The 19,110-nt window shown below is 40.5% G+C and overlaps 1 protein-coding gene across 1 annotated transcript in view; it reads right to left on the minus strand.

Moving 5' to 3' along the window:
- The window catches only part of snx19b (sorting nexin 19b), a 183,896-nt gene that overhangs the window by 124,381 nt on the left and 40,405 nt on the right, over window positions 1–19,110 (minus strand). Inside the window, exon 8 of the mRNA XM_038778577.1 lies at window positions 13,692–13,824. Within this exon, the coding sequence (XP_038634505.1) occupies window positions 13,692–13,824 (133 nt within the window). The remainder of the gene's footprint in view (window positions 1–13,691; window positions 13,825–19,110) is intronic.

Consider the following 19,110-nt stretch of genomic DNA (forward strand, 5'->3'; position numbering starts at 1 on the left):
GACTATTCTAGAGGGCATTTAAGACTCAACCACATTGCTGTGGATCTGGAGTCACATGTAGGCCAGACCAGGTATTTCAAATTCTCTTCCCACACCTACTGGTGCACTAAGGCAGACATTCATCTGTTTCCATAGCTAGTAATTCCTGGAGCAGGTCACTAGTCTGTCGCCAGTGGGGTGCCACTCCACATCAAGCATAGCTGACCAGGAGCCTCCTCCGCTCTTACCACCAGCTACTGGAGTGTTGGGAGGAGTCGCAGGTTAACACTTTTGCCTGTTTGGCCACGTTATGAACACACCTTCCCAGCGCTGAGGACCTGGGTTTGATCCTGGATTCGGGTCACCGTCCGTGTGGAATTTGCACATTCTCCCCGTCTGTGTGGGTGTAACCCCCACAACCGAAAGATGTGCAGGATAGGTGAATTGGCCACGCTAAATTGCCCCTTAATTGGAAATAAAATTGGGCACTCTAAACTTATTTATAAAAAATAAAACATTGGCTTGGCCTCAGATGAAGTAGTGTGTCCAGTGCTGGGCACTACATTTTGCAAAGTATATGAAAACTTTAGAGGGGTGCAGAGGACAAGTACAAGAATGGTTCCAGGAATGACAAATTTGTTATGTTGATAGATTGGAGCAACTGGGGTTCTTCTCCTTAGAGAAGTCTGCGAGGAGATTTAATAGAGGTGTTCAAAATCATCAGGGGTCTGGACAGCGTAGACAGAGAGAAACTATTCCCATTGGCAAAAGGGTCGAGAACCAGAGGACACTCAATTTGGTGACAAAAATAAAAACTTTGTTACACGGCGAGTGCTTAGGATCTGGAATGCTTCTGTCTGAGAATGTGGTGGAGCTGATTCAATTGTAGCTTTCAAAAGAAAAATTGGATAAACTATTTGCAAGGCTATGGGGAAAGGGGAGTGGAGTAGGAGTAGCTGAGTTGCTCTTGCACATGCTCAACAGGCCAAATGGTGTCCTGTGCTGAAACCATTCTTTGATTCAACAGGACCTCATAAGAGACAACTTTTGAACTGGCAACCCACTCACCGAGGAATATACGTATGGGTGATCAACACTTCCACTGGCATATCAGATTTAATGATTCGAGCCCATTGAAAAACATTGGAATGAAATGTTAAAGGAAAATGGAATTTCTCTAGCAAAAATTGATTTAATATAACTTTTTTAACAAACTATGCGGCAAAATCAAGCAACAGATTATATAAAAGTTAAATATATAAACACAGCTGCCTTGGATTCTTAGAAATACTTTGCAACTGCCAAAATATATAGGTCATCTGGATTGGAGGCCGGTGGGAATAACGAAGCTCCAAGTTACTATACTTTAGATAGAATGTGTATCAAAAGATTCATTTTACACTGTTAAATTACGTCTGGACATCAAATAAACCTACATTACTCCCTTTGGAACTAAAATAATTAACTCATTAGATATACACGGCAAGTAGTTGCCCATTTTGATTGCTGGCGAAACTGATTACTTCCCCAAGATTTATAAATACTTCATTATTCCATGTCATTGCATACAAATTCTATGTATTTTGCAGCAAAGTACACTAAGAATCATATACTTTCTACCATAATAATTAGATCTCCCATGCATTGTTCATGGTGAGACAAAGATTAAACTGGGCCAGATTATGCTGTCAATATCATGGTAAAACGAATGGCACTTCGCATTATTTATGTGCAAATAGTGCAGCAGCTAGAGTTGAGGGGCAGATGTGCAGTTAAATGCAGAAGTCCGAAGATTGCTGCCCAAGTTGCACCCATCCACCATTTCACTGCAAAAATGTCATCTTGCTGTCTACCTTACCATTCAAATCCATTGACAGATGTCAATTGCACAGTAAGTCTACCACTTTGAGCTTGTAAAATCAGTTCCAAGTCTCAGTAACTTTTTAATGATGGGATAAGTGCCAATCAATCTCTGGCAGCAAAAATTAACTATTCCACGTGTGGAGTTGCATTCCTTCAGGCCTTAATTGTTAAAGGCCTTAAAAAAGGAAGATTTTAAACCTGCACTTTTTAAAAACTTTTCTTTTCAGTCTGTTTCTCAGTCTCTGAAATCAATCTTTATTTTCAATTTTATTTATTATTCAGTGCTCGATTTGACAGTGAATTCACTCATTTAAATTTACATGCCTTGCACTCTTTATTCCATGCTCCTTCAATTTGATTGGACAGTTGCTTGCCCTAAACACTCAGTTCCCTAATGCTATTCTCTTCCCTGCAATAATATCAGCGCGCACTTTCAGCAACTCGCAACTCAGTGTTACAAAGAGCAAATTCTGACCCATTATTTCACAAGGATGGGAGAATTGTATTTCAGAATCTCTAAAATGTTGACAGTGCAGAAAGACCCATCGCGTTTGCACTGACCGAAACAGTACCCTACCTATGCCACGCCCCCCCCCCCTCCCCTCCCACCCCACATAATTCCATCTAACCGACAGATCTTTGAACACTAAGGGGCAATTCAGCATGGTCAATCCACCTAACCTGCACACCTTTGGACTCTTCAAGTGAAGCAGTGCATATAACTGGTGCGCCTGATTAAAGCCATAAGGACAAAATAATATAAGAACATAAGAACTAGGAGCAGGAGTAGGCCATCTTGCCCCTCGAGCCTGCTCCGCCATTCAATGAGATCATGGCTGATCTTTTGTGAACTCGGCTCCACTTTCCAGCCCGAACACCATAACCCTTAATCCCTTTATTCTTCAAAAAACTATCTTTATCTTAAAAACATTTAATGAAGGAGCCTCAACTGCTTCACTGAGCAAGGAATTCCATACATTCACAACCCTTTGGGTGAAGAAGTTCCTCCTAAACTCAGTCCTAAATCTACTTCCCTTTATTTTGAGGCTATGCCCCCTAGTTCTACTTTCACCCACCAGTGGAAACAACCTGCCCGCATCTATCCTATCTATTGCCTTCATAATTTTAAATGTTTCTACAACATCCCCCCCCTCATCCTTCTGAGTTCCAACGAGTACAGTCCCAGTCTACTCAACCTCTCCTGGTAATCCAACCGATTCAGCTCTGGGATTAACCTAGTGAATCTCCTCTGCACACCCTCCAGTGCCAGTACGTCCTTTCTCAGGTAAGGAAACCAAAACTTAACACAATACTCGAGGTGTGGCCTCACTAACGCCGTATGCAACTGCAACATAACCTCCCTAGTCTTAAACTCCATCCCTCTAGCAATGAAGGACAAAATTCCATTTGCCTTCTTAATCACCTGTTGCACCTGTAAACCAACTTTTTGTGACTCTTTGGAGGATAATTGCACTTTGGTGGATGCTGAAATTAATAAGAATATTTTCTGTTGCTGGAAAATGTCTTTGTAGATTGGCAGATGATTGTAAATCCCAGCTCCACTTGAGATCAAAAGAATACAGCAACAAATTCTGGTTTTCACATTGCAAAAAGATACAGAGGCACTGGTGAATCAGCAAAGTTGATTTTTGTGGATGATAGTGTAACTGAGTTATTACCACTATCAGTAAAAGTTGAACAGTCTTGGGTTCCTTTCTCTTGGAAAGAGAAGACTGAGGGATGACCTAAAACAGCTTCTTCAAGATTATATGAAGGGGTTTGATAGGGTAGATGTAGAGAAGAATTCTCCATCCCACCACTTCTCAGCCTCGACCCACCGGCGGGATTCTCCGTTACGCCGGGCAGTCAATGGGGTTTCCCATTGTGGGGCAGCCCCATGCCGTCGGGAACGCCACAGGCACCGGCAAAACAGAGAATCCCACCGGCAAAGAATCCCGCCCGATATTTCCACTTGTTGAGAAATCAGGGCCATAAATATAGGAAAGTCTCTACTAAATCTAATAAAGTATTTGAGAAGCTTCTTTACCAGAGCATGGTTCAAGGGAGGAAAATGCTATCATGTAAAGAAGAGGATGGTTTGAGGAAAAGACAAATTTGCATTTTTACATGGATGTAAAACATAAACAATATTACATTATTCACACTTCTGTAAACAAGTAAATGGTTGCATACATGATTTGCGCAACTTTATGACTCCTTAATCACAAGTTTAGCAGATATAATGCATGTATTTTAAACAAGGTTTTTTTTCATAACATTACTATAACAAATTATAAAATATATAATAATTTCCTACATTTATCACACTACCCTGGACTATTTTCCATGTTTCTCTTTAAATTTCTCAAGTGAACCTATCCCCACAATTTAGGTGAAAACCCTGTCTTTAGCTTCAAGCCCAATTTCTGTGCTGCAAATTCTGCGTAATGCAACAGACTATCAAAACCGTTTCTACTCAGATGCAACAGATTTCTGATCAAGCGTAGCGCTTCTTGGTCTTTTGGCTAAGACGAGCATGGGATCAGGTGTAATACCTGGATCTGATATGTCTCTCAAGTGGAGACCATGAATTGGATTCAATTTGACTTGGTTTTTGGAGCAGGCAAGGAGCTGGATTAAGGATTAGCCCCCGCCCACACTCTTGAGTTCTGGCTTTGTAACTCTGGTAAAGTAATGGATAAAAAAATCTTTTAAAAAATAAAAAAATAAGCAAGCCTAATAGCCATGATTTGATTTTGCTTCACCCATTCGGCGAGAGCTCAAGTTTTTACACAAAACAATTACAGCCTAAAAAACAATTACAGCCTTTGTGGGTCTGTTTTTCATAAAACTCCAGCAGACCAATGCAAAACAGATATGAAATAAATTAAAGCTGGGTTTGCATATTTATTTAGTGAATGGGAAATGGTGCTTCATTTTGTATGTCAAAGCACCAAAAACAATATTCAGTCACATGCACAATTATGGCTACATTCATTGCAATAAATGTCTTTAATAGGCAGTTTGCACAGTAATAATGACAAGCTGAAAAAAATATTAAGGTAAAATTACACTCCATCTGTCTGTGCCTTGTCAGAGCTCCATCTTTTCAGTCCATGCACATTCTTTAGTTAATTCATGCTCCAGACATCTTAAAACATTTGTACAGAAAAGCAACGTAGAACTGCAGCGAAGATTTCTCTCCTCTTTAGCTTTGTCAATTTAATACATTTATTGGAAGAAGGAATAATACAAGGGATTTTTATCCCCATTTTTTATCAGTGACAACACTAAATATTCGCAGATCCAGTTATGACACCAACCAGAAATAGCACGCGATTGAGTGATAATGCATGATTCCCTCACAATGTTCTATCAATCCACGTCAATCCTCAAACTTTGAAGAACTTTCTCTTCATTATTAGATCCTACTTCCTTCCCCAGGTTTTTATGTCTATACACGTTCCAAAGAGGATCCATTAATCACTGAAGCGTCAGAGGACAACTGTACTGTAGACTACTTTCCACTAGGAAATGATTATGACTGACAGACTCATTTAAAGTACCATCATTAAATGTCATCAGAAACAAAAGCTCTTCTTACAATTTTTTTCTCATCTGGATTTCAAACTCAGTTATACACTCAGAATCTCCAACCTTTTGGAGCTGGGATCCAAGTCCTTTTGTCAAAGTGAGGGATTATACAAAAATGTGATCCCCCAACGCACAAAAAACTCAAACACCCCATTCACAAAAATAATGTATCCAGCATGTACCTTGTCCATCTTTCATTTAAACGCCTGCTACTTCTGGTGTAATATTTGATCTAGCAATTTTCGAATCAAAGGTACGCTTTCACCCGCTGAAATAAGCAGATTTCTAGTCAACAATCTTTATCCACGACTCCTTTTAATTTCTTTGTCAATTCAACGTTAACCAAATGAGGTTACAATCTGGCCATCTACATTCAGTGCCTTACTTCTCCTTTATTACCCAGAACCAGATCCTTCCCTGTTGAGTACATAACATATTGATTGGGGAAACTAACCTGGAAGAGTTCTTTCAATCCTTTCCCATTGTTAGCATGAACACTTGTTTTATCCTATTCTACCTTAGTTTAACTGAAAACCCTTACTATTAGACTGTAAGCGACACATTTTATTTGTATTTCCCACTACTTCATGGGCTACATCTATTTCAAACATGACAAAATATCCCTTATTATTCTTTAGCTCAATGCAGACAAACTGTGTATAAAACTATGTTTATCAAAAACGTGATATGACTGCAATTCTGTCCCTAAATAATCGGGTTATACCTCCTACCTTCTTTAGCTCAGCTGAACATTTTAGAGGCAAGATATTTAGTTCCCATTCTTGCTCTGGTTGAAACTGCCTTTTCATGAAGGCAGCAACAGAATAGCCGTCCATTTTAATTAGTGGGCTGGATTTAGTCCTATCGTTGTGGCACCCACTGGTGGGCCTGGAAATCATTGGGGATCTGGCATGGGTCGGTGATGGTCAGCTGAATCCGATCATGAGCAACAAGCTCATGAATGCAGGTGACTCAGGTTTGCAGCCTGATCATGTGTCAGGGAGCAGCTCTGGCATTGGGAAGCCCACATCAACTGATGGCTGCGCAAAGGCTGGCACTATATATATAATGGGCAGCCAGCCTTGTGTTAAGAGTTGCACTGCACTGCACGCTGCAGTTTAAATCTTCAACATCTGAATTTCTGCTGCTCTAGCACAAAAAGATGTTTAAAAATTCCAGGGGAAGATTCCTCTGCCGTCATACAAGATCAAATCGGCAGCATCAAAGGGTTCAACTGAAGTCCATGATGCCACAGTCCAGCTGGCATATCCCCTCTAATGCTCGAGGAAGAAGACAGACAGGACGGATGATTCCCATGCTGCCATTACCTCTCCCTTTCCTTGCAATCAGTCTCAAAAGTGTTCTCCCCTTATGAATCCGTATCCGTGATGTCACTTTGGGATGGCCTTTCTGCATCTCAGTTGTCCAGTGTCCTCTTTCAATTTTGAACCCAGTACTTCTGGATTCCGAATTTTTTGCCTGGAGCTCCACTCCTCAGTGTCAGCTTAGCAAGGTTTTACCTAAATAAAAGGTCCCAGTGCCGTACATCTCTGTCTCCATGAAGTACAAAGGACACTCAGTGAGTCAAGGAAGCCTCATTAAGGTACACGCTCTCAAACCAGCTTACCTACAAACCAAACATCTTTAGAATGTGTTGTGCATTATTATTTTTATTTTACTCAATTACCTGGGCAATTTAACTAGGCACTGCATGGCACTGGACTACGTATCCCCTTCGGCACCTGCATGTCGGTCTATTCCCACGGTCGAATCAAACTTTGCTCCCACCCAACTGGGATTGGCCTTAGTCCTACTGCCCGCTGTCTAAAGAGCCCAACCCAAAATCCGACAAAATTCAAAGCCTCAGTCCCAAGGCTGCTTTTTGAGAGAGTGGAGAGTGTGCCTTTGTAAGCTGCCAGCTTTCACTGAAGGCACAAGAGACATGTGTAAGTTTTAAACATGTGTAAGCAGGATTAAATTGTGTTGAATTTCATTTGAATTATATTCCAGTGGGCAATTAAGCATATCAATGAATTTCCACCTGCTAAAAGGCAAATTCCCCATTTTGTTACCTTCCTGCTGCTGACTTAATCACTTCCAGTTTTCAAACCACCGGGAATCTAGCGGGAAGCCTCCCACACAATTTCCTTACCGACCAGCCATCTTACTAGCTCCAGCGAGCTCTAAAAATTCCAGCCCGGTCTCTCCTGTTCTCAAGTGCTCTCCTGCTGTTATCTGCATATAAACCAATGACCAATTCGTAGGCCTCAATACTATCTCCCTTCTGCATCTTCTTGTTGTTTCCTTCACATGTCATTTCTTTTCCTGCCCTAAAGCACATTTCTCAAACTAAAATCCAAGATTCCTATTTTGAATCATTTTTCTCCATTGCTGCATTTATTCTTTATTTCCACCATCCCCCCGCACATTTCCTTTGTGGTGAATCAACATCTGACGGAATTGAAACTTTATTTAATCTTGGTATCAAGACATAGGTGCCAATGGTCCAGTTGAAATGTAATCATGCTCAACGAGCAACTCCAAAATATGACACCGGTGCCTTCTACCTGTAATCTCCCTGACAACATCACTTTCTCAACCAGATATTCAAATCTTAAGCTACTTTAGCATATGGTACAGGTTGTATTCTTGAGAATTGCGGCCTTAATGGTTTATGTTCCTTTATGAAACTCAGCAGGACTTAGTACAGGATGAAGGAGGTTTGTTAATAAAGATTGAAGGAGGTTTGTTAATAAATAAAAATCTAACTTGGGTCTAATCTGAGTGGCCTATTTACTCCATCCGCCTAACATCATCAGTTCCCATATGTGTCATTGGCTGTTAATTCAACCTTCCAAAAGTCTGTCCACACACCTCTTTATATTGCTCACTCTCAGACCCAGAGAGTCACTATACTGAACTGTATGCTAGGTTGTAGCCGCATTCAAGATCTTTAACCCACTGACAATTTCTCTCACTAATAAAGTTAGGCTTTTCCATTCCTTACTGATCTGCTTCATTGAGTCCCTGCCTACATGATATCTGCCAATAGCCTTCATTCCTTGAGATATAGCTGTTCTTCATATAACCCTAATCATCTTGTTTCATTCCAGAAAAGCAACGGTGTTGGTTATTGTCCCTCAGAAATCCTCTGGCTTTCCACTTTAGGGAAGTGGCCACCTTAATCGTACTTCCCTTAAGTCATTGAAACATAAAATTCAACTGTTTTTTTTAGATCCTTCATCCCAAGTTAAGGAATGAATCTATCAGAAGTCCTGGACAATTCGAAAACATGTTGAAATTTTCACATGTATAAAGTTGAATATCTGATTTAATGCAAATTCTAATTGAATATGGCACAGAAATTATGCAATGAAGTCCTGCAAATAGATGATAAAGCTAACGAGCCAGCACCACAAGTTGAGAAATCAATAGCCACATGAAACTCAAAAAGACATTCAAATAAACAATTATGTTCAAATTAATCCTCAAAAACTGACTTTGTGCAGTCTTTAGATAATGAAACTGTGGTACACGTGAAAATCATTGCACCATCATAAGACAGAAGCTTCACATACATTTTCAAATTCAGGACTACAAAATCCTTGAACTTTTGTTTCTTCATGACCCTCATCAGACAACTCTCATCTGTCAAAAGCTGAAACCAGAGTACCATAGATATTTTTTACATTCCATGGTTCTGGAATTAGTCCAGATAAGAACAGCATGTACTGGGTTTTAGATATTTCCCTCATTTTTCATCGGTGACTAACTAGTCTGTGCCATACAAACAAAATTTTACTGGCATAATTTATCTGCAAGATCTCACTTAGAATGGGTCTTAATGGTGCTGAGTAATTTATAAGCTGTGAACAGAAGCATGCCAATCCACAGAGATACTAATCTATATTTCGCATTCCAGCTGATCCAGCAAATCAGAAATCGGCATGTCAAATCTTTCATTTCTTGTTACCAAGTGTTATCACCTCAATGGGGAACTCAAACAAAGGACCAGCTTTTCAAAGTAAAGGGACAGAATCGTATCAAAGTTTAGCTGCTTTGCTTTCAATGCTCATGTCAGTATTTATTTCATTGAGGTGAGATGTAAAATTATTTTGCAAGTTAGAATTATATCATTCATCACTATTTAGATCTTCTAATTTCTTGCAGGACAGAACCAATGATAAAGTTAATAGGGTACTTTGTGTTTTTTCAACCACTATTGCTGAGGAACAATTATGTTCCTGTACCAATCAAATAGAATAAATTTATCTCTGAGAAATAGTTCAAGATAGTAGATTAAATGGCAGATTGACTTTCTCTTTTTGCTTTAAATGTGGTTCCTTCGGTTATTTTCCCAGTTCCAAAGTACAGACACTGGGACATCAATTTTGGCACCAGGTCTTGGAACTGACTGCCCAAAATCACCCAAAAAATGAACAGGCCAAGTTTGTTTGCTCAGATGAATTAACATATTGTGCTTGAATTAGGCTTGGAATTCAAAGTTTGTCCATTTGGCGATACGAAATGGGATGCTACTCGGGGTTTAACAGTCAACAGAATTTTGCAGTTATATTCCAGCCAAAGAGGGAAAAGAACTTTCAGAAGCCTTGGTGACGACTTCCACAGTCAAAGGAGTAATATATTTGACTGTCTGACAGGGTTCCTGATGTTCCATTTGACCAAATTCAGCTAACAAATTGTCTTTCCAGCATTACAGCAGTGACGACACTTCAGAAGTACTTCATTGACTGTAAAGCACTTGGTCATGAACACAGGACTGAGAGCCCGACGACGAATACTGTTAGCATGGAGGGACTGAAAGCCCCCGAGGGCTGAGATATGGCTATCGGACATGGCGAGCTTTTTTGGCCTAGAGAAAGTCAAGTTCGCCTTGAGACGTTCACTATTAGGGTTCGCCCGAAGGTGGCAGCCATTCATTGACTTCTTCACAGAGGAGTAAACATCAGAGGCGGGCGGAGGGCTAGAGTAGAGTAGAGTAGGGGGTTATTGAGGCAGATCCTTGCGTGAACAGAGCCATGGGTTGCACTATGTTTAATTTGTGTCTTGACTTCTTTTTTTTGTACTGTAAAATGTCACTTTTTCTATATGCCTAAAATACTTCAATAAAATTGTTTTTAAAAAAAACCATTTCCAGCAGCAGCCAGTGAATATGTTTATCATCTTAATTAACTGCAAAACCTGGCTCTTACTGATGGATAAGCAAGATTTGATTCGTTAGTCACCAGTGAGTTTAAACAGAAGCGGAATATTAAACGTTAAATGATCCACAAGGAGACTGGGGAAAGCAGTCAGCTTAAGGTAACTGACACAGTTTCCATTTTAATGGTATCAGTTCAGGCTTTGCAACATGGCAGTAACACTAGTCTAGCTTTGTTTACAATAAATGTAGAATACGATGGTTGGCGAAATGGCAAAAATGCAATCATATGCAATTACGAGGTTGGCAGTTAAATGCCAATTTATAGCAATTCTGACCTTCACACTTAAATATATTTTAAATAACTAAAATACAGAAGTTTAGTCCCCAAGTTGGATAGGTTATTAATGCCCCACCAGCTTTTCTTTGTCCTTGAATCATGACATTTTATTGGACAGGCAAAGTACCAGAACAACCTAAAATTTCCACTATCACCAAGTAACTCTATCACCAAGTAAACTGCAAGCAAGCTGACAAGCATTGCTTTAACATTTTTTTTTCATAGAATTTACAGTGCAGAAGGAGGCCATTCGGCCCCATCGAGTCTGCACCAACCCACTTAAACCCTCACTTCCACCCTATCCTCCTAACCCAGTAACCCCTCCTAACCTTTTTGGTCACTAAGGGCAATTTATCATGGCCGATCCACCTAACCTGCACATTTTTGGACTGAAAGAGGAAACCGGAGCACCCGGAGGAAACCCACGCACACACGGGGAGAACGTGCAGACTCCGCACAGACAGTGACCCAGCAGGGAATTGAACCTGGGACCCTGGCGCTGTGAAGCCACAGTACTAACCACTGTGCTACTGTGCTGCCCTTGCTGAATTAACTCTGTTGCAATTATCTTTTGAAATATTAAACTAGCAATTGTTGAAACAACCTATAAACTTTAAAGAATACAATACCAATATTTAGTTTTGAAGACTGCCACTGGGGCAAAGGAATACTAAACTCAGAAACCAAACTGCAAGTTTTGAACTAATAAATCCAGAGACTGTTAAGAATTAGATAAACTGAAAGGATGTATGCAAATGGCTCATCACTCTAAATTTTTAGTCAAAGTATATTTGATGTTGGGAAACTTATTTTTCACCCCAGTTCAATGTCATTCACTTAACACTTTATATCAAGTTAATTTGCAGCATTTCAATAGTTCATTGTATTTTTGGCCTGTACATAGAATGGAAAAGCTGGTTCCGAATCCTGGCTTCAGCCGCATTTAGGTTCCACCCACACTGAAAACAAAGGGCTATAGGTCCCGACAACATCCCAGCTCTAGTGCTTTAGACTTGTATTACAGAACTAAGCATGCTCATGGCTATGCGTTCCAGTATAGTTATATCACTGGTATCTACTATTATTTCAGTTTCAGCACCAAATCTTTTGTTTCTCAGTTGCACTCCTTATATTTAAACATTGACATCATTGGGGACCATGAGTTCTCATATTTAGTATTCGTAAATGTTACAATATTGGGACGGCTTTTGTTTCTTTGAACCATTGAATCTTCATTGGATATTTGTTGCAGCAAATTTTAGAAAACAAAGAACTTTATTTACCATAATTACCATTTCTATAAAGACCAAATCGGATTCTGTTGATAATGGAAACGCCAGGAGAGGCTTTATAAGAAACAGAATTACTTTTGCTGTTTCTAAGTTAAAATGGCACAAACAAAAGGTGCTTTGCTAGTCATTGTCCAGCTTGAAATAGGTTTTTAAAATAAAACAATAAAAATGCAATGTGATTATCTTATTGAAACATCCAACATTCGAAGGAAACTCCATTTGGTCGAGCCAGTGCAAGGGCATGGTAAATTACAGGCTGGTAAGTAACGGTCTGTTATAAATGTGACAGACTATAAATTGATAACAACCTCTTTAAGACAGAACATGAGAACTTTTGGAAACAGGAAAAGGTCATCAGGCTAAATAAGAGTTTATCAGAAATTAATTCTCACCCTAAGACATGCCCAGTCTGGAATATATTTTCCTTCTTGTAAAATTAAAAAAACATTTAAGATAATAGTTTGATATTTTTTGTTCTAACTTTATATCCGCAAACCTTTCTCTTTCCAAAGGTACCTCCAATTGTTACTTCATGCCGCAACTCTACTAGAATATAGGTAAAACGTATCATCTGGCTTCGTGTTTCACCCCTAATCTTCATAAGAACATAAGAAATAAAAGCAGGAGAAACCCATAGGATCCATCGGGTCTGCTTCGCTTTGAATACAATCATGGCTGATCTTAGTCTTAAACTTTACTTTCATACCCAGTCCCCATATCCCTCGTTTTCCCCAGAGCTCAAAAACCTTTCCTTAAATACATTCAACGATGGAGCATCCACAATCCTCTGGGGTGGAGAATTCCAAAGATTGACAACCTTATGAATTAAGAAATTTCTCATCTCAGCCCTAAATGGTCAGCTCCTTATCTTGAAACTGTCGCACTTGTTCTAGATTCCCCAGCCAGGGGAAATATTGTCTCAGCTCTCATATTGAAACTTGCGTCTCACGGTAGTTAAATCATAATTCTGAACAACTGCTGGATCAATTCAGTAAATTTCCTCTGCAACCTTGGGAAACCGTGGTTGGGTCACCTTAAAAGTCCCCTCTTCAAAATAAAGCAGGCTCGACTTTTGTACATTTTGCTCATAATGTAAATTCCTAAAACAATATTCAATTCATGCGCTAAGCCGTATTGGAGGATTTGAGAAAACTGAAGGAATTATTACACAGACTTTCTTTTAATAGATTCCCTGTCCCCCACATTGTGTTTGCCAGCAGTTCAATTGAAGAATTATCTTAAAAAGTCATTGTTTGGTTCCATTCATCTGTATACACCCTAAATATTTAATGCTCCAATGCATCTTACCTGTGAGTTACCCAGATGTTTACCTCAATTTACTCAGTTGAGTGTCGGGTCACTGGAACCTGGAGATGCTGACTCAAACCAGGGCAAAATTTTAGATTTCAAAACTAGCGTTTGTTTTTGTGCATGGGCTGATTGTGTATAACGACTCACCTACCTTTCTATCAGCGTCCCACACAGCAGCCGAATGACTTTTTGCATGTTCTCAGTACATAGCCAGGTCCAATGGTCTTTCATCAGCAAACAAAGGAGATCCAATGCTACATCTGCCAAGGCTGTTTCAGAACCCTCTGTTTGAAGAGGAAAGGAAAACAAATGAGCATTACGCGGTTACCATAAATAAATGGCATTGTCAGGAACGTTCACTATCAGGAAGAGAACCAAATCAGATTCTCACTACTTCCGCCTTAAAACACATTTCACATCTGACATCTAAAAAGCAGATTTATTATCTTTTTAGTTTGTTTACAATTAAAAAGATCTATTAGGGTGGGATGTGCAATGTGTCAGGATCATTGCTGTATTTGAGGGCTCACAAATAGCAAGCTCTTGGAGCTCTCGTGCACCAAAACATTCACTCCTGCACCAAAACATTCCGAAGATGAACAACAAATTCTGGCTTTGTTATTGACGCTGTATTGCACGGATTATTTTGTCAAAAAATACTTCTCACCGGACAAATGAGACACCAAGCAAGCATTAATGGAGATGGTCAAATGATAGGTTAAAGAAATAAGTTTAATAGAGATTGCAGAAGGCGGAAGAAAATGTGGCAAGATGGAGTAGTTTAGAAGGGGACTTCTAGAATGCAAGGACACACCAGCTGATGCTAAATTGAGGTGTAGAACTGGAGCAGTATACTCAAATAAGGCAGGGAGAATTGGAAAGGTCACCCAGGTGACTAGCTACATGTCATGGATGAGCTTGAGGTTCCGTAGGGTGACGTTCAGGGTAAAGTTGAGGCTGAAATTGCCAAAGCAGTGTATGAAGATTTCAATAGGATAGAGACAAAAGAGGAGAGAGGCAGGCATTATTCCAAATGGAGAAATAGACAGAGTTGGTGAGAGACTTGACCTCATTTTTGTTTTTGACACAAACTAGCTCACAGTTAAGTAGCTACACACAGTCAGGTTCAGAAAAACCAAGTGTCAAGAGCCGGAACAGAATCAAAGGCTGAGACACAGTTTTCCTGGAGAGAATGGAACAGCATAGCCTTCCTCTTGCTGGTGTGAGTTGGAGAACATTCTCCTCACCGAAAGCTAGGTATGGATGGATAGTCAGTATACAATGCAGCAACAAGCAAGGAGATGCAGTTGCAATCGATTTAATGGAGTTCAGAGATAAAAGGATTTATTTTGTACTGTTAAGTGTTTACATCAAAAGGTATTTTGTTTTATCCCCAAGTACTCTATGTAGTGTCCATTTCAATCAGTTGGTAGCACTCTTGCCTCTGAGCGAGAAGGCTGCTGCTTCATGTTCGAATGCAAGCTTGGCACATATTCTCAGGTGATTATGCATTGCTTCAAAGTGGGAAGTGCTGCCTGCCAGGCAAGATGTTAAACTATGGCTTCACTTGTCTGATCCACAAAGTTGTTAAAGATCCCATGAACAACAGCAAGGAGTTCTACCTGCGTCCTGACCAAAATTCCTTCCTGAACAATCACCAACAAAATATTGTCTCATCACTCATTAATATGACATGTGTGGAACCTTGCCATTCTTGTCTAAATAGCAATGTATTTCAAAATCTACTGGCTATAAAAATGTTGGGATGTTCTGAGAAAGTGACAAGTTATTATAAAACAGGTTTGTTCATCTTTTCCACAATTTTACTACTTTGGATTGAATTAATCACACATTATACGTGCAAAATACGATTTGTAACATACAAAATAATCTTTCAATTTGAATTGTAAACATAATTCCCATGAACTTTATATTGTTTAAGTTGGATAAATTCAGATAATATTGTTACAATTCAATTCAAGTTTACAAGCAACATTCTTAAACTTGTGCTGGGTAGGAGTCACAGGCATAAATGGAACTTTATTGCCAAATTCCTGCCAATTTTAATCAGATATTCTAGTAGCACAAGTCACATGCGAGTTCAAAAACTATTCTAAGGGGTTACAATCGCCAGAAAAACACAATCATTGCAACAAGCAAAGGAAGACATTTTCAGAAGGGTTTAGTAAAGAAAGGCTAAAAGTTGATTTTTTTTAACCTTGAAACATGCTAAAGTGAAACATAGCTGCTGTTATTTTTTGAGTAGGCAATGAACGTGCTAATATAAGAATTCACCCATTCTCAGATGCATTAATCAATTTCATTTTTTCCCTGTATAGGAAGGAATTCAATTTATTAACATCACTATAAAACTAGCCTCATAAATAATGCTTTAACGAACTAGAAGGAAATATTTGTAGACATGCTTGGATTAATTCATGACATTTCCAGTGCTTAAGAGTGGCAAAAACAGTGGTATACTTCCATCTGGTGGAGAGGTACAGATTACAGTTCCCTAAATTCAGCACACTTTAAACATAAGGTTGTTTTCTGTTCATTTGTATATCCAAGAATCTTATTTTAGTTTTAGAGAATTGTAGTTAGCCACTGTATTGGCAAATGTGAGTCAACCAAAATAATAGTTTACATCTGAACCTGAGGGGCACCAATATCCTGGGGGGGAGATTTGTTAGTGCTCTTTGGGGGGGTTTAAACTAATTCAGCAGGGGCATGGGAATCTGGATTGTAGTTTTGGGGTACGGGAGATTGAGAGTATAGAGGTCAGGAGCACAGATTTGACTTCGCAGGAGGGTGCCAGTGTTCAGGTAGGTGGTTTGAAGTGTGTCTACTTCAATGCCAGGAGTATACGAAATAAGGTAGGGGAACTGGCAGCATGGGTTGGTACCTGGGACTTCGATGTTGTGGCCATTTCAGAGACATGGATAGAGCAGGGACATGAATGGTTGTTGCAGGTTCCGGGGTTTAGGTGTTTTAGTAAGCTCAGAGAAGGGGGCAAAAGAGGGGGAGGTGTGGCGCTGCTAGTCAAGGACAGTATTACGGTGGCGGAAAGGATGCTAGATGGGGACTCTTCTTCCGAGGTAGTATGGGCTGAGGTTAGAAACAGGAAAGGAGAGGCACCCTGTTGGGAGTTTTCTATAGGCCACCTAATAGTTCTAGGGATGTAGAGGAAAGAATGGCGAAGATGATTCTGGAAAAGAGCGAAAGTAACAGGGTGGTTGTTATGGGAGACTTTAACTTTCCAAATATTGACTGGAAAAGATATAGTTCGAGTACATTAGATGGGTCGTTCTTTGTACAATGTGTGCAGGAGGGTTTCCTGACACAATATGTTGACAGGCCAACAAGAGGCGAGGCCACATTGGATTTGGTTTTGGGTAATGAACCAGGCCAGGTGTTAGATCTGGAGGTAGGTGAGCACTTTGGAAACAGTGACCACAATTCGGTGACCTTTACGTTAGTGACGGAAAGGGATCAGTATACCCCGCAGGGCAAGAGTTATAGCTGGGGGAAGGGCAATTATGATGCCATTAGACATGACTTAGGATGTGTAGGTTGGAGAAGTAGGCTGCAAGGGTTGGGCACACTGGATATGTGGAGCTTGTTCAAGGAACAGCTATTGCATGTTCTTGATAAGTACGTACCAGTCAGGCAGGGAGGAAGGGGTCGAGCGAGGGAACCGTGGTTTACCAAAGAAGTGGAATCTCTTGTTAAGAGGAAGAAGGAGGCCTATGTGAAGATGAGGCGTGAAGTTTCAGTTGGGGCGCTTGATAGTTACAAGGAAGCGAGGAAGGATCTAAAGAGAGAGCTAAGACGAGCAAGGAGGGGGCATGAGAAGTCTTTGGCAGGTAGGATCAAGGAAAACCCAAAAGCTTTCTATAGGTATGTCAGGAATAAAAGAATGACTAGGGTAAGAGTAGGGCCAGTCAAGGACAGTGGTGGGAAGTTGTGTGTGGAGGCTGAGGAGATAAGCGAGATACTAAATGAATACTTTTCGTCAGTATTCACTCAGGAAAAAGATAATGTTGTGGAGGAGAATGCTGAGACCCAGGCTATTAGAATAGATGGCATTGAGGTGCGTAGGGAAGAAGTGTTGGCAATTCTGGACAAGGTGAAAATAGATAAGTCCCCGGGGCCTGATGGGATTTATCCTAGGATTCTCTGGGAAGCCAGGGAAGAGATTGCTGAGCCTTTGGCTTTGATTTTTATGTCATCATTGGCTACAGGAATAGTGCCAGAGGACTGGAGGATAGCAAATGTGGTCCCTTTGTTCAAGAAGGGGAGTAGAAATAACCCCGGTAACTATAGGCCGGTGAGCCTCACGTCTGTTGTGGGTAAAGTCTTGGAGAGGATTATAAGAGATACGATTTATAATCATCTAGATAGGAATAATATGATTAGGGATAGTCAGCATGGTTTTGTGAAGGGTAGGTCATGCCTCACAAATCTTATCGAGTTCTTTGAGAAGGTGACTGAACAGGTAGACGAGGGTAGAGCAGTTGATGTGGTGTATATGGATTTCAGTAAAGCGTTTGATAAGGTTCCCCACGGTCGTCTATTGCAGAAAATACGGAGGCTGGGGATTGAGGGTGATTTAGAGATGTGGATCAGAAATTGGCTAGTTGAAAGAAGACAGAGGGTGGTGGTTGATGGCAAATGTTCAGAATGGAGTTCAGTTACGAGTGGCGTACCACAAGGATCTGTTCTGGGGCCGTTGCTGTTTGTCATTTTTATAAATGACCTAGAGGAGGGCACAGAAGGTTGGGTGAGTAAATTTGCAGACGACACTAAAGTCAGTGGAGTTGTAGACAATGTGGAAGGATGTTGCAGGTTACAGAGGGACATAGATAAGCTGCAGAGCTGGGCTGAGAGATGGCAAATGGAGTTTAATGTAGAGAAGTGTGAGGTGATTCACTTTGGAAAGAATAACAGGAATGCGGAATATTTGGTTAATGGTAAAATTCTTAGCAGTGTGGATGAGCAGAGGGATCTCGGTGTCCATGTACATGGATCCCTGAAAGTTGCCACCCAGGTTGATAGGGTTGTGAAGAAGGCCTATGGTGTGTTGGCCTTTATTGGTAGAGGGATTGAGTTCCGGAGCCATGAGGTCATGTTGCAGCTGTACAAAACGCTGGTACAGCCGCATTTGGAGTATTGCGTACAGTTCTGGTCGCCTCATTATAGGAAGGACGTGGAAGCTTTGGAACGGGTGCAGAGGAGATTTACCAGGATGTTGCCTGGTATGGAGGGAAAATCTTATGAGGAAAGGCTGATGGACTTGAGGTTGTTTTCGTTAGAGAGAAGAAGGTTAAGAGGTGACTTAATAGAGGCATACAAAATGATCAGAGGGTTAGATAGGGTGGACAGTGAGAGCCTTCTCCCGCGGATGGAGGTGGCTAGCACGAGGGGACATAGCCTTAAATTGAGGGGTAATAGATATAGGACACGTCAGAGGTAGGTTTTTTACGCAAAGAGTGGTGAGGCCGTGGAATGCCCTACCTGCAACAGTAGTGAACTCGCCAACATTGAGGGCATTTAAAAGTTTATTGGAT

Source organism: Scyliorhinus canicula, chromosome 19, assembly GCF_902713615.1.
Source record: "Scyliorhinus canicula chromosome 19, sScyCan1.1, whole genome shotgun sequence".
NCBI classification, from domain to species: domain Eukaryota; kingdom Metazoa; phylum Chordata; class Chondrichthyes; order Carcharhiniformes; family Scyliorhinidae; genus Scyliorhinus; species Scyliorhinus canicula.